Below are 14,211 nucleotides of genomic sequence, written 5' to 3'. Positions count from 1 at the left end.
ATTTAAGTAAACACATGTTAATCTTAGAATTCCTGTATTGTTCCTTGCAGAATTACAGCCTAGATGGCTTTTTGTGTGTCTGATTCAATATTTAGCCAAGATTTACATCCAATCTGACCTGCTTGCAAACTACTTTTTAATCACTTTTGCTTGTGCTATATCCTTCTGAGCATAGTCTCACAGCCCTTTAGGGGAAATGAGGAGATTCATGATCTCTCACTGCTGTAGCATTTCTAATCATCGCCTCCAGTGTTAGCACAAATTTTACTTTGAACCCATATGTAGGACAGACGTTTGAATAAGTCCTTGTAAGGTTCTGAGTACACGCTTGCTTGTAGCACTCACTGTTTCTAGGAGTCTGAGAAGGATAAAAGCTCAACTATCCTACAAATGCAGTTATCCATTAAAATATTAAAGCAGCTGACACCATCAGAGGGGATGAAAAGATGTGAGGATTCTGAAATGCAGTGAAATAACCAAATGTTAGGCGTTGTTGGCATTAAAGAAAGGGCCAAAAGAATATAGAATAAAACAGCATATAGGAATGTGTTTGTTCGTGAACATGAAAAGATTAAAGTCTCTTTAGACATAAATCAGGAAGAACTGGCCTGGGGACCATTTGGAAAAGGATGATGATGAAAGAGAGTGTGCTCAAGGAAAGAGATCCAAGGGAAGGGACATAAAAATGAAATGACTGGACATAAAGGAACAGTTGAGCCCCATGGCTGAGTAGGGGAAGCATTCCATAGGTCAGAATCCTAAATGATGGCAATTGTGTTGTGTTATCTGCCCACACAGATGAGGAAGGGACACTATGACAAGGGTTTCAAAAAATTATCAATAGAAACAAACTCGACAAGAAGGCAAAGAATACTTGGCTTGTCAGAGGTGGGTCTGTTTTGCTTTCTTTGTGCCTTATTTATGCATGTAGCTATTACATGAATAAAATCTTTGACTTGGTAAGGTTGCTCAGGAGAGTCGGAATTTGCAGGATCAAGCCCTTATTTCCACTTTGGCAATTTGTGAAAAAACTCTATGGATGTCATGATTGAGCCTGTTTATGTGAACAACTCTTTCCTTTTGACTTTGGGGACCAGATGGTGGGTATAAGACATTGCCTGTGTTTGAGGTAAGGGGTGAGGAGGCGTTGCACACACCTGAATCCCTGGAGGGATTCTATCTGAATAAGTGGCAGTTGCTCTTATGGATCTATGGTAGCACACTCTGGAGCAGGAGTTCTGCCACCTGCAACATATGCTGTTCACGAGGCTGGTCACTCTCTTCTGGATGAGATAGAGAGATGTGGGGCTATGGCCACCATTGGAAGGACATCACTAGTGCTAGGTTGACTGCGCAGGGGCTTCCATCCCATTCTCTTTCCCTCTATATGCCCCACACATCCAGGATAGGGTCAGCACCAGTCTGGCCCTCAACAAAGTAGCTAGCATACTGGTCTTGATTCAAAACTCATAGAAGTCAATGGGAGTCATTCCATTGACTTTCACTGAGCTTTGGGTCAGGCCCACTAATAGAATGACAGTACTTTATATACATATATATATATATAGGTATATATTGTGACACATTCAGACCAGAGAGTGGTGGAAGGCAGGTGTGGTAGCCCAAGAATGCTAAAGGTCCTTTTCCCTATGAGTTGAAAAGGAGCTACCTCAGATCAGCTAAGTACACTTGAATCCAATTAAGGGCAACTTCTGACCTTTGAAAAACCCATCTTCTCATGAGAGAAGGAGGGAGGGACTCTGGGGAAGGACTGGCATCCAGAGGCCGGCATAATAAGACAGCACCCCAGAGTGGGGCAGGGAAAGGTTTTCTATTACTTTGTTGCAAGGGTTTTTTTGTTTTGACTGAAGAGTACTGCTTGGGCCTACCCTCAGGCCCACTTTGTAAATATTGGAAAATAAAACCTGAGTGAGGAATACAAACTCTCTGGAGTGGGGCTGATTTACTCCAGGTCTTTCTGTGTGTCCCCCCCCCCAAACCCACCCACACATCGCCAGAGGGGGAAATGCTGAGCCCGGCAAGCTGAAGGAGGTATAAAGTACCTGGAAAGACATATTTAAGATATTGAACTGTAAGTATTTGTGATATATTAGGATTGCCAATCATGGGATATGGGTAAAAAGTGTCCATAAAAACAGTCAAAATAAAACTGCACCTGTTTATGGACAACCATAGAGTTTTTACAGTGGAAAATAGGCAAAGAAAGCAGTGGAATTACATAATATGAGAATAAAGTTCTCTGGTCTTTTCATCTGCAAAGGCGAGAGAAGACTCTTTCTGAGAATCATAAATCTGGTTCTGTTTACTATTGTACTTCCTTCTGTTTTGCCCTCCATGTTGAAAAAGAATAATTTAGCTAGTCAAAGTTGAGTGTCAAGCAGCAATTGCTGGTTGAGTTTTATCAGATTTTTTCATTTAATTGTTCCATAAGAGCCAATAATGTGTTTTCTAATGTGCTACGATTTGGCAATGCCCGCAGCAAATTCATTCTCCAACCCTTCCGCTGATGGAGTCTTTACAGCTCTATTTCCGTGGTTTTGGCATTAAGCAAATTGTAGGTGTATCTCTTCCCTTGCCAGACATAATGAGCCATATCCTCCACTGGTGTAAATCTCCATAGCTCTGATGTCTAGAGCTGATCAAAAAATGAAGAAATAAGTTTGCAAATAAATAAAATAAAAATGAAAATTTGACATTGTTTCTATTTTGCAAAGTTCAAAATTGAATACTTTTTTTTTCAAAATATTTTTTCAGTAAACTGAATTTTGAAACTTTTGGTTTTTCCCTGTTCTTACCCCCCCCCCCCGTTTTGTCACTTAGTTCAATAAAATGAATGATGACTAGGGGTTTTTTCTTGTAGTACTCACTAACTTTTCCAAAATTGATTAAGTTTTCAGAAGTTGACTGGAAAAAGAAAATGCTGCATGAATGCTTACACATGCGAGTTGAGTATTCAGTTCCCATGAATGCTCATGCAGTAAAACTTAATCACACAAATGTATGTAGCAAGCAAGCACAAGCATACCCAAACTGAATTCATATTAAAATCCAAGCAATTATCCAGGCACTTTTTTGTATTGTTTGGCAGTAATCATCTAGTTCTAATAGTGAATGACAGAAATGTGTGAAACTAAAGTGGCTTTTGTTCAAAGGGGGAAGAGGGAATACTTTTTTATTTAGTTTTGTGCCACCTGAATTGTACAATTAATTTGGAACCCCAAAACTATAATGTGGTCCAGATTTGCTGCAAGCTTATTTCAGCTTCACCAAAAGCTTTGTTGACATCGGCGACACTGTTTCAGGATTGAGCGTAGCAGCCATGTTATTAGCCTCTTAGAGTTGGTAGGCAACTGCCACCTTTTCGTGTTCTCTATATGTATGTATATATATATATATATCGTCTTACTATATGTTCCATTCTATGCATCCGATGAAGTGGGCTGTAGCCCACAAAAGCTTTTGCTCAAATAAATTTGTTAGTCTCTAAGGTGCCACAAGTACTCCTGTTCTTTTTACTGTTTCAGGATGAAACTTATTCCTCTGTAAAAGACCCACACAAGTTCTATAAATTGCTTAAATCCCAAGTAAACCCAATTTTGAGTGGGGCCTGGTGTGAAAGAAATAGCTCAAATGAGAATTTGGCTCAGCATAAACTTTAATTGTGTTTTTAAATGAAATGTATGTTGTTAAGATATGAAAGCAACTCTTTGCTTCACGGTCAGAAATCACTAGGTATTAATCATGATCTTGCCCATGCACCCCGATAGTAGGTTCTCTAATTTTTTTGGTTGGGAACCTGTCATGGACTTAAATTTATTTCTAGTATTTTGAGAGAATATATGTGTGGACGAATGACAAACTTGCTGACTAGGCTGTTAACTATTTTTGTGAGTCTGCTTAGGCCTACAGTGAACACTGATGAAGGTTAATTGTGCACTGACTTATAAAAGGAATTGCATAGGATGCATGTCAACACAGTATTTGACACTTAAGCTCTAAACATCTTGATTTTTTTGAACTTTCTCTTAATTAATATTGCATCAATGTTTTTTCCCCACCCTGGATATCCACCCATGTGCATCATGTCATCAGTGAATGCGAGGACAATAGTTGGTATCATTAGATTGTCCAAACCAAACCAAAACTGTCTCACCTTCTTTATCAATATATTTATAGCACTAAAGAATGTGACTAGTATTCTGGTGCAATAACTAATGCTGGGTTGAGAGTAGGAGGCTTGCAATGTGAACTTTGTCCTCACTGTACAGAAAATGATAATGGAATAAACCACATTGCAATCTGTTCGACTACTTAGAGGTACTTGCCTCTCACTTCCAGTTCTGGTATGCAGGACTGAGCAAACCATGTGAATATTTCTCTGCAGAAAATGGAAGACTGTTCAAGGCTTAACTTTCACAGTGCAATTCAGAAGTAGGCTGTTTCTGCAAACGTATTTTTGAGTCATTCAGGACTTTGTTTTGAAGCTTGAATTTGGCACTGTGTCAGAGTCCATAAAACTCTTATTTTTTTGTGTTTCTAAAAAAAAAAAATCCTTGCACTGTCGGGCTCATAACGAACTGTAATATTTTAATTGCTTCTCTGAAAATGATGTTTACTGCCTGAATGAACAGCCACGTTAATCAGAATATTTCAAACAAATTATCTAAATGAGCTAGTTGTAATTAAACAGTGCTATCCAGTGGAGTGGTTGTTCTCATGAGAAAATTGACAGAATATTAAGCATTCTAAGGCAAAACCAAGAAGAGATGATCTTGACAAGGTCAGTTTTTGAATTGTAACACTCACTTTATGGAGTATTGGCATTAAGTCATTTAAAAACAAGCAAGCAAATAAAAAAATCCTCCCAATGAGCTCTTCTCCTTGCCCCAACCCATCAAAATCACACTGTTTGAATTCTATGGCCATGTATCACAGTTGATTGTGACAGCAAAGTTTTGATTATGTAACTGAATATATTATGATCTATTGTTTTTAATAATAGAATAAGTGAAAGGGATTTCTCTAACTAAAGATGGATTTAAAGGAATTAATGATGGAAAACGAGGGAGGGTGGCGTATAGACAGTGGAAGACGCAGACTTGGGGCAGGTTCCTATGCTCATTGAGGGCAATAGAGAAACTTTCATTGACTTCCACGCATGTACTATCAGCTACTTAACCCTCCATCCTGCAAGATATGGAGCACCTTTGGTTCCCATTGAAGTCAATGAGCATTCAAGATGCTCAGCATCTTGCAAGATGGGGCCTTACATTACTAACTTTTTTGCAGTGATTTTAATCCCAAAAGAATCCCCATCTATTATTCAGTCCACTAAACCTATTGTTTGTTTACTATTATTATACTAATGTAAATGAAGTTAATACCAGAAGCTTCCATCAGGATTGTGGCCCTGTTGTGCTAGGTGCTGTAAAAAGCACAAAGAGCTGATAGCAGCCACCCTTTATATTTCAGGACAATTGACTATTTGCTCAGAAGCTGATGAGATCGGTCCCTGTGACTTTTGGGGGGGGGGGAAATCACCCAGATCATTTACTAATTAATACAGGGGAAACTGAATTAAAGTTATTCATACCTATATGAACCTGTACTTTCACATTTTTTCAAATCCAGAGTTTTTGCTGTAGTGTGTAGAATACAAAGTATACAGTTAGGACACAGTACTCAGTTGGGGTCTTGCATTCAGTGCATGAAAAATCCAGGCATATACCAAGTTTTAATCATAGGCTTTAAGAGTCTTTGTTTTTTTCAGTTGAAAGATTTATGTGCTGGAGTGATAAAATGGAAAATAAATACGTAATGTTCAAATCATCAAAGGGTCAAAAAGATGGCATTTGCCGAGGATGTCAGAAGACGTCATTATGTGATTGGAGGGGTCTTATAAATCCCATATCAGATTACCCTCCTATTTTCTTACTGACCACTAGGGATATGAAACTGGCTGGTATTTGCTACTGTTCTTAGTTATACATGGAGATGTTCGTGTATTTATGATAAAATACTTTGTATTGCTTTTCAGAGGCTTTTGTACCCCTCTGAAAGTTACCTGTTGTTGTTGCAGGACCAAATCCTGAAGTGCTCACTCTGCTTTTACTCTGGTTCAGTTTTATTTCAGTGAAACTTTTGCTTGAGGAAGGACAGAGCTAAAATTGATGGGTGTCTAAGATTTGCCCCATCATTTTAAAATTCAGTCATAGTGCCAGAATCCTCCTCCTTGGCAGAATGTCTACTAATAATTTTCACTTAGTGCAGTCTGAGACAAGGGTCTAAATCAAAGAAGGGCTGTGCACTGCCATGCTCAATGAGAACTGCTCAGAATCTCTCAGGCAGGATCAGTCCAATAATTGTGGCTTGTTTTTGTGCTTATCTGAAATGATTTGTGGCTTTGCCCTGATGCTCTGCAGTAGTAGTACCCCCACCCGCCCTTTATTTTTTCAGGCAACTGCTACAGTTTACAGTTTAAAAAGTTAAGAGTTTAATTCCCATGTCATTTGCACCATTTTACATTGATTTAAGTCCACTGATGTTAAAGGAGTTCTCAGCTACGCCTGGTTTATTGCAGTGTGAGAGGAAAGTCAGACCAAAACGCTTCAAGAGCACCATATAGAACCTTCCTGCAAAAGGCCTGAAGTACCAGTAATGGCATGCATATACCAATGGCTGGGAATTTCTGTTCTACAGACACTGGCTAGATGAGGATTCATGGCTTTGCAATGGAAGTTTCCTAGGTGAAGGAGAGTTTACTGTTGTATTTGAAAGCCTTTGAGAAATTGTCTGACAGTGTACAAGTCTCTGACAATGAGCATAAAAAGATAGCGATACATATTTGAAAACTAGGCTCTCTTTCATTGTTATGCTGATGGTTTACTGGTCTTGGTTTTGTCTTTTTGTCAACTCCTCATCTCCATGACAGGGATTTGGAAAACAAGTGGATGTGTCATATATTGCCAAACATTACAACATGAGCAAAAGCAAAGTTGACAACCAGTTCTACAGCGTGGAAGTAGGTGACTCGACCTTCACCGTTCTCAAGCGCTACCAGAACTTAAAACCTATTGGCTCTGGGGCTCAGGGAATAGTTTGGTAAGTCTCTTCAGTTTCTTTTATTTATGCTTTTAAATGGGATATGCCTTCTGCCTTTCTTTAGAGTTTGCTAGTTCCAAACATTGTCTAAGATTGTAAAAATAACAGTTAAGCAGCAGACATCCTTTGATAAAAAGAGCCTAGTGTTCTGCCAATAAATGTTCTTGCTGTTGTGAATGGTAGCATTGGGTTTGTTTCTCCACATAGCAAATATTAACTAGCAAGAAAGTGGGAGACAGATCTTACAATAATTGACAGCTATAGCCCTTATTTGCAGTAGAAGTGGAAATTATATATCAAACAGACCCTGTAATTTCTACTCCTGGCACAATAAAAGTCATTGAGACCTATTTAGAAAGAATTCACATCCCATAGCATCTTGAAGCTTTCACATATCTACATGACAGATAATGTTTTCCTTTATTTTAAGTGACATTTCAATGCAATGTATACATAATCCAAATGAATGACAGAAATGTAATAGCTGATATTATATAATAATACAGTTAATAGAATTCACAGAGTAAATAATCATTTAAATAATCCCATTTAAAGCTTATGTGACATTTTATTTTACATTTGTTTCTGCAGTTTTAGAGATGGTCCTTTCCTTTTGCCTACCAATGGTTTATAGTGTGAACCCCTGCCCAGTGGCACTCAGCATATTTGTTTTAGACAGCAAATAGTTCTTTTCCCCCCAACTACTTTATCATAGATGTCCTTTTCTGTCTGTCTTCTTTAACACTGCAGTATTGTGAATTTAATGTAATGCTACCTTACCATGAGATGGAATGGCAGAAACACTGACTTTCTCTAACACAAAGGCAAGTGCAATTCTATAGATTGCTCAGCATGGACACTAAAAATTAGCAGTGAAGAATGGCATCTGTACCTTCAACCCCTTCCAAGTCTGCACCACTTACAGAACCTATGCCACTTCCACCGATCAAACTGTGTAATTTTCAAATCTGCTTCATGGCATCAAATTGAGAATTTATTTATTGTTTTTATCATACAATTTTTTCAATTTTGTTTACAGTCAGATTTTAGAAAGAAATATAATGTATGTATTAAATGCTTTTGTTTGTTTTCCCAGGATGTTTTTCCTTCACTACCTAGCATTAAGCTCTTGTCTTCTCTTCCTACTTCGCACCCTGTATTGCTGTGAAACTCCTTCCTCCCCTCAAATCAAATTTTCCTATGCCTATGCATAACTGATTTGCTGTAAAGTTCAATTATGAGCAACAAAGAACAGATAAAGCTAAAGGCATCTAAACAGAATCAATAACATCCTGTGATATTTATATTTCATGCTGAGATTTGACAGGCCAAGAATCTGAATGCCTTAAGCAAAAAGAAACCAACCCAAACAAACAAACAAAAACCAAATACCACCCAACAAACAAAGTGTAAGCTAATACAAATCCCCTGGAATAAATGAATAATAGGATAAGACTGCAAAAAGACCAGTGCAGTTTTGGGCTGCAGATGTAAAGATAGCACATCATGGATTAGGAAGATAAGATTCATTTCTATACAGAACCTGAAATATTGTGTTGAGTTTTAGCCTCTAGTTTACCATAAGGATATTGACAATCTGTTAGGTGCAAAGGAAGATGAATCATTGGTAGGGTAGGATGAAGTGATTTATTTACAAAGACACATTCTAAAAGGTATCTGTAACTTGGCTATGAGAAAACAAATGGGGAGATATGTTAAAAGCCTACAGATATTTGAAGGTTGTAAACACCAAAGGCAGAAATACAATATTTTGTGTGATGCATGTGGATATATCTAAAAGCAACTGAATTAAGAAAAGGAAAATGTAGGCTAACAACTTTCCTGTCAGTGAGATGTATTAGATTGTGGAATAATCTCCCAAAAGAAGTGGTGGAAGCCTCGTTACTTGGAACTTTTAAGCCTCGATTGGCCAAAACATGAGAACATGGACTTGAAGGGTTTTTCCTTACGTTGACAAAGAGATGGACTGAGTGATCTTTTTAATCTCTGAATTCTCTGATTCTAGAAGATGTACTGTATTTAGCTGTTCTTTCTCACCCCTGCAACCCCCAAAGAAATTGTGCTGGAGCAAATTCATGCCCTATTGGGTCTTAAGAGCACTGCCTGGTAAATCAGCCAGGCCCCACACCTAGCACTCAATGGAAGGTTTGGTCACAATTCTGATTGGCTCCTGGGAGGATAAAGGTTGCCCAAGGTTTTTTTGTTTTAAAAAAAAAAAGAGAGAGAGAGAGAGAGAGACCCTACCATATGAAGTGTTTTCAACCCCCATTGCACCCATGTGGAACAATTATAAATGTTTCAAGACAAATGCCCTATTGAGATGTGTTGATGTGAAATGTTCAGTTCAATATTATCTGGTTACCCTGAAGTTAATTCCTTCTTTTTTTCATACCATAAGGGTTTCTGCTAGTCTGAGTTCATGTGGAGGTTTTTGTAAGTGCAGAGGCAGAACACTTGTTTATGAGCAGGGTTTTGCTCCTTGTCCCTGCCACCGATGTGTCTGTGAAAAAGATTAGCTGATTAAATGGCAGTGTATGTTTGTATGAATGGTATGTTTGTTTAGGGGGGTCTGTAGCATCCTCTAGTGGTGCATGTGTACATAAATAATACCACTGGCAACGCTGAAACATTTTGTTGTGTTATCTCAACCATCATATTGAGCTCATAAGCTTTGGCATTGCTGGGGAGCATATCGGCTAGATTCTTCAGTCTGCACAGGACACTTAAGCTCTTACAGGGAGGGACTGTTCCTTTGTTCTATTTTTACAGCACCTAGGGCAATGGTTCCTGGTCTATGACTGAGACTTCTAGACTCAACTGCATTATAAATCATAAATAATAATTTATGTCAGATGGCCTGAGTGTCTGCAGGTGGCCAGCAGACAATTTCCCCTCCGTCAGTGTTGTACCAGCCACAGCCCACCACTGGTATATGGGGAAGAATAGGGCATATCAAGGGTGTGGACTAGCAGAGGTCAGACAGAGAAGAGTAGATCCTCTGTGGCTTGTAGCTAGTATACAAAAGAATATCATTGGCTTACCTACTCATGTTTCACTCACTCATCTAACTGAGAACTGGTGTGTAGGAGCTGTTAGAAGCTGATTTCTAGTCCCTCAGCGTGACTTCCCATTAAAGGTAACGTTGTTTTAGTTGACTTATGCAGCAGCCTGAGGAAAAGTTATCGTCCTCTGTTTCAATAATTGTACATAGAGGACGAGGTCCCCAACTGGTGTCATTTGGCATACCTCCACAGAAATTAACCTGAATATCTGGTCCCAAGGATGTAACACTAACTTTCCTGGGATGGGGAAGAGAGAAAACATTTCTTTCCGAACAAAAAGACTAAACTGTAATTTTACACCATGTGTAATCAGTTATTTCAGATTTGGAAATGATAACTGCAGAATAACAACCTAAGAAAAGAAAAGCACAGAGTGACGCAACCTACTCAGAGGAATTTTAAAAATGTACACCATGATGTGCTGCAGTCGCAAGTCTCAGATGATCAAGTATCTCAGGCCTACTTAGAATTTGAAATGCAATTTTTCCAGGAAGCTTGTTGATAATTTATTCAGTGACGTTCTTTCATGTGACTCAGAACTGAGCAAATGCACCTATGTGATGGCAATTCCATTCCAGTTAGGTAATCCTGTAGAACCAAATCTTGCAATCTTTTTGTGGACAAAATTCCACTGGGCAATCATTCTGTCTACCTAAAATTTTTCTCTCTAGTTTGTATCCTTTCAAATGGCTTCTAGTCTTCATTTTCTATCCTAAGCTATTACTTATGTTGCTATGTGCCTACACCTTCTACCCCAGAAATAGCTGCATTTCAGTAGTGGTTGAAGTGTTCCCTTTAGAGAAATCAATCTGTAAGGTGCTTTGGAAGAAGGGCACGATATATACAGTAAATGCCAGTTTTTATTATGGAGAAAAGATGGGTGAGGTAATACCTTTTATTGGATTAACTTCTGTTGGTAAGAGAGAGAAGCTTTTAGAGCCACACAGAGTTCTTCTTCAGGCCTGGGAAAGGAACTCCCATCATCACATTTATCATTTTCCTGTGTGAGTTCATTTGAGAGCGTAGTGATTGCATGGTTTCACCCACATAATTGTTGTTGGGGCATTTGGTGAATTGGATGAAGTACACCACATGTTGTGATATGTCTGCAGGTTTTGCATCTCTTGTTCTGGCAGGGTCTGGTGTAGCTTTGAGTTACTGTATCCTGGTCTCTGGTGAGCTTGCTTCTGATCATGAGCCTGGAGAGGTTGGGGAGGTTTGGGGAATTGTTTGAAGGCCGTAAGTGGGGGTTCAGGGAAGACTTATTTCAGGATGGGTTCCTCATCAAATACGGGTTGTAGTTGTTTGTTGATACCATATGGGTTCCAGTGTGAGGTGGTAGGTGACAACTGGGGTGTGTGGTCAGAGGGATTTTATTTCTGTATTGAAGAAGGTTTTTTCAAGGTATTCGGGTGGCTTGTTCCATGACGCAATCTACTTTTTTGGTAGAGTCCTTGTTTGAAGGTAGTTTTGAGTGTGTTAAGGTGTATATTCCGGACTTTCTCCTCGAAGAATATTTTGTGGTACCTGAGTGCCTGGCTGTAGATAACAGATATCTTGGTGTGTTTTGAGTGGTTACTGGATCTATGAAAGAAGGTGTGGTGATCCATGGGTTTCTTGTATATGGTTGTCTGTAGAGTTCCATTGATGAAGCTGATCATGGTGTCCAAGGAGTTGATGCTAGTGTGGGAGTATTCCAGTGAGAGTTTAATGGATGAGTGGTGGTTGTTGAAGTAGTGGTGGAAATCTATGAAGGAATTTAAACTATCTGTGCAGAGGATGAAAATATCATGGATTTATCTCCAATATATCATGGTCATTTGTCCAGAAATTTTTCTCCAGGGTAGCCCATGAAGAGGTTGGCATATTGGGGAGCCGACTGAGTACCCATTGCTGTTTCCATGCTTTGACTTGGTTTAACAGGCCACTTTACTTTGAATGGTCCCTTACAATATGTGCTAGCTACTTACGCTAAACAATCTCTTCCATATTTAATTGTACGTTTTCATTTAGCTCTTGACCAGATGAAATGATTACCCTCTGATTTACATCTGGAACAGTAACTCTGACTTTCCGTTGTTATGTCTGTGATTGGTTTCCCAAGGAAACAATATCAAATTTCATAAACACATTTGGAATCTGTATTGCTGACTGCTGCATCCTGAGGTGCTATGCACCCGTTACTGCCACTAACTTCATTAGGGGTCACAAATACTCAGGATTTGGCCCTGGGTCTTTAAGGAATTTAAGGAACTGTGTTTCACCAGACGGGGCAGAAGATCTTTCTTAAGATGTGATAATTGCAGCCTTTCTCCTGGTAGGACTGCAGAGGCAATTTGCTCAGCCACTTGGGTGGGAGAAGAGGAAAGAATGCCCTGGGATTCTTCTCCCTCCAGCAGCTTGGCTGGATTCCAGAGGGAGCTACCTTCAGCCCTGTTTACTTAGAGGGTGTGCTGCCATAATGTTAAGCTCTTGTGCAAAGCGGAGAGGAAAGGAAGCTCCAGAATGGGCTTGGAGGTCTGCATAAGAGTAAAGGACTTATATTTCACCTCTGCTTTGCTTCTTGTAACTTCTTCCCTTTATTAATATCTTGAAATATGGGGAGAAAAAGGCTGAATACGTTAACATGTATCCACCTGTAGTGCCTGGAGACACCTGAGACAGGATGAAGACGCATTTCTAAATTAAATAGGGACTTGAAATATGTGAAGTTTGAGCAAGAGTTATTGTCAGTATCTTCCTTTTTTTTCCCTTTAAAGCTTAAAGCAATAAAAAAAGACAGACAGACATGTAATTATTTGACAAAAATGATTCCTCACATTTTTATAATGCCCCCTTGTAACCTGAGTGGCTTCTGGTATGAAGGAAGTTGCTACATATTTCATGTTTATCTTCTTGTATTTCATATTCCTTTGTTAGTATGCAGAAATCTGGGAGAGAGAGAATTTGGATTCTGGAACCATGACAAGATGTAATAAAGCCTGCTACAGTGTAACATGCCCTCTCTGGGTGTTGGATCTCTGGTGTTTTCACATTCTGCTTGTCTCTTTATGAGGATCTGATAAGGCTCCCGCCATTGTAGTAGCTATTGTAGGTACCAGTGTGCTCCCATTTCCTCTCTGAGGCCTTGTCTAAACATACAATTTAACTACATTGGTTTAGAAACAAAGTAAATTGGTACAACCCCCTTGTGTGGACATTTACATTGGTTTAAGGGTGTCCTGTATTGATTTAGCTATATCAGTGTAAGGCATTCTCACACTGCTTTGAGTGTCCACACTATAGAGTTTTAATTTAATTAAGCCAGATTTAATTAAGTCAGTTTCCAAACTGATTTAGTTCAATCAGTTCAACCTCTATGTGTACACAAGGCCTACCTAATTGGCATTGATCTCCACAGCTCCCTTCTCTTTTAAATGATCCTTTGATTGTCCTCCTTTCTGAAGTTGCCATTGTTTTCTGTTATAGTTGAGTAGCAGGCAAGTTTGGGTTTGAGAAAAGGCTCGGTTCAAGTCTGACTATTGTCCACAAATCTCAGTGATTTCCTGATTGAATTCAAACTTGCCCCTGCATTCCAGGGGTGAAATCCTGGCCTCACTGAAATCAACAAGAGTTTTGCTATTGTTTTTTATGGATTCGGGATTTTACCCTAAGCTAAAGCTAAAAGCTCTTCAGGGCAGGCCCTGTGGAAAGGGGCCAGTGCTCTCCTTTTCAACTCTCTCTGTGATGACGTCACATCACACAAGTTTCTTCTGGTCATTACCTACCCTTGCTTTTGCATCACAGTCTGTCTGCCCATTCATATTTACAATGGTCAGGTTCTGTCTGACAGATCCAAATACTGTTGGCATGGGAAATTACGGTTTCCACGTAAATCGCTACTATTATTTTGTATATTACTAGCTAGGAATCTCTCTCTCTCTCGCTCTCCCTCTCCCCCCCACCACACCATTCCACCCCCTCCCCTTCTCTTTTTCTCTAATTTCCTGCCATAAAAGATAGATGA

The 14,211-nt window shown here is 39.3% G+C and overlaps 1 protein-coding gene across 15 annotated transcripts in view; it reads left to right on the top strand.

Annotated features, from left to right (window-relative positions):
- MAPK10 (mitogen-activated protein kinase 10) overlaps positions 1-14,211 on the top strand; it is a 251,303-nt gene that overhangs the window by 147,006 nt on the left and 90,086 nt on the right. For 12 of the 15 annotated variants that reach the window (XM_084627024.1, XM_084627020.1, XM_084627029.1 and 9 more), the window contains one exon: positions 6,953-7,122. In XM_084627024.1, the coding sequence (XP_084483150.1) occupies positions 6,953-7,122 (170 nt within the window). Of the gene's footprint in view, positions 1-798; positions 889-6,952; positions 7,123-14,211 lie in introns of those variants that run through there. The other 3 variants (XM_084627023.1, XM_084627021.1, XM_084627018.1) reach the window with 3 other exon arrangements.

The sequence above is a fragment of the Lepidochelys olivacea genome (genome assembly GCF_965140295.1).
Source record: "Lepidochelys olivacea isolate rLepOli2 genome assembly, chromosome: 4".
NCBI lineage: Eukaryota > Metazoa > Chordata > Testudines > Cheloniidae > Lepidochelys > Lepidochelys olivacea.
This window is presented reverse-complemented; position numbering and strand designations above follow the sequence as displayed.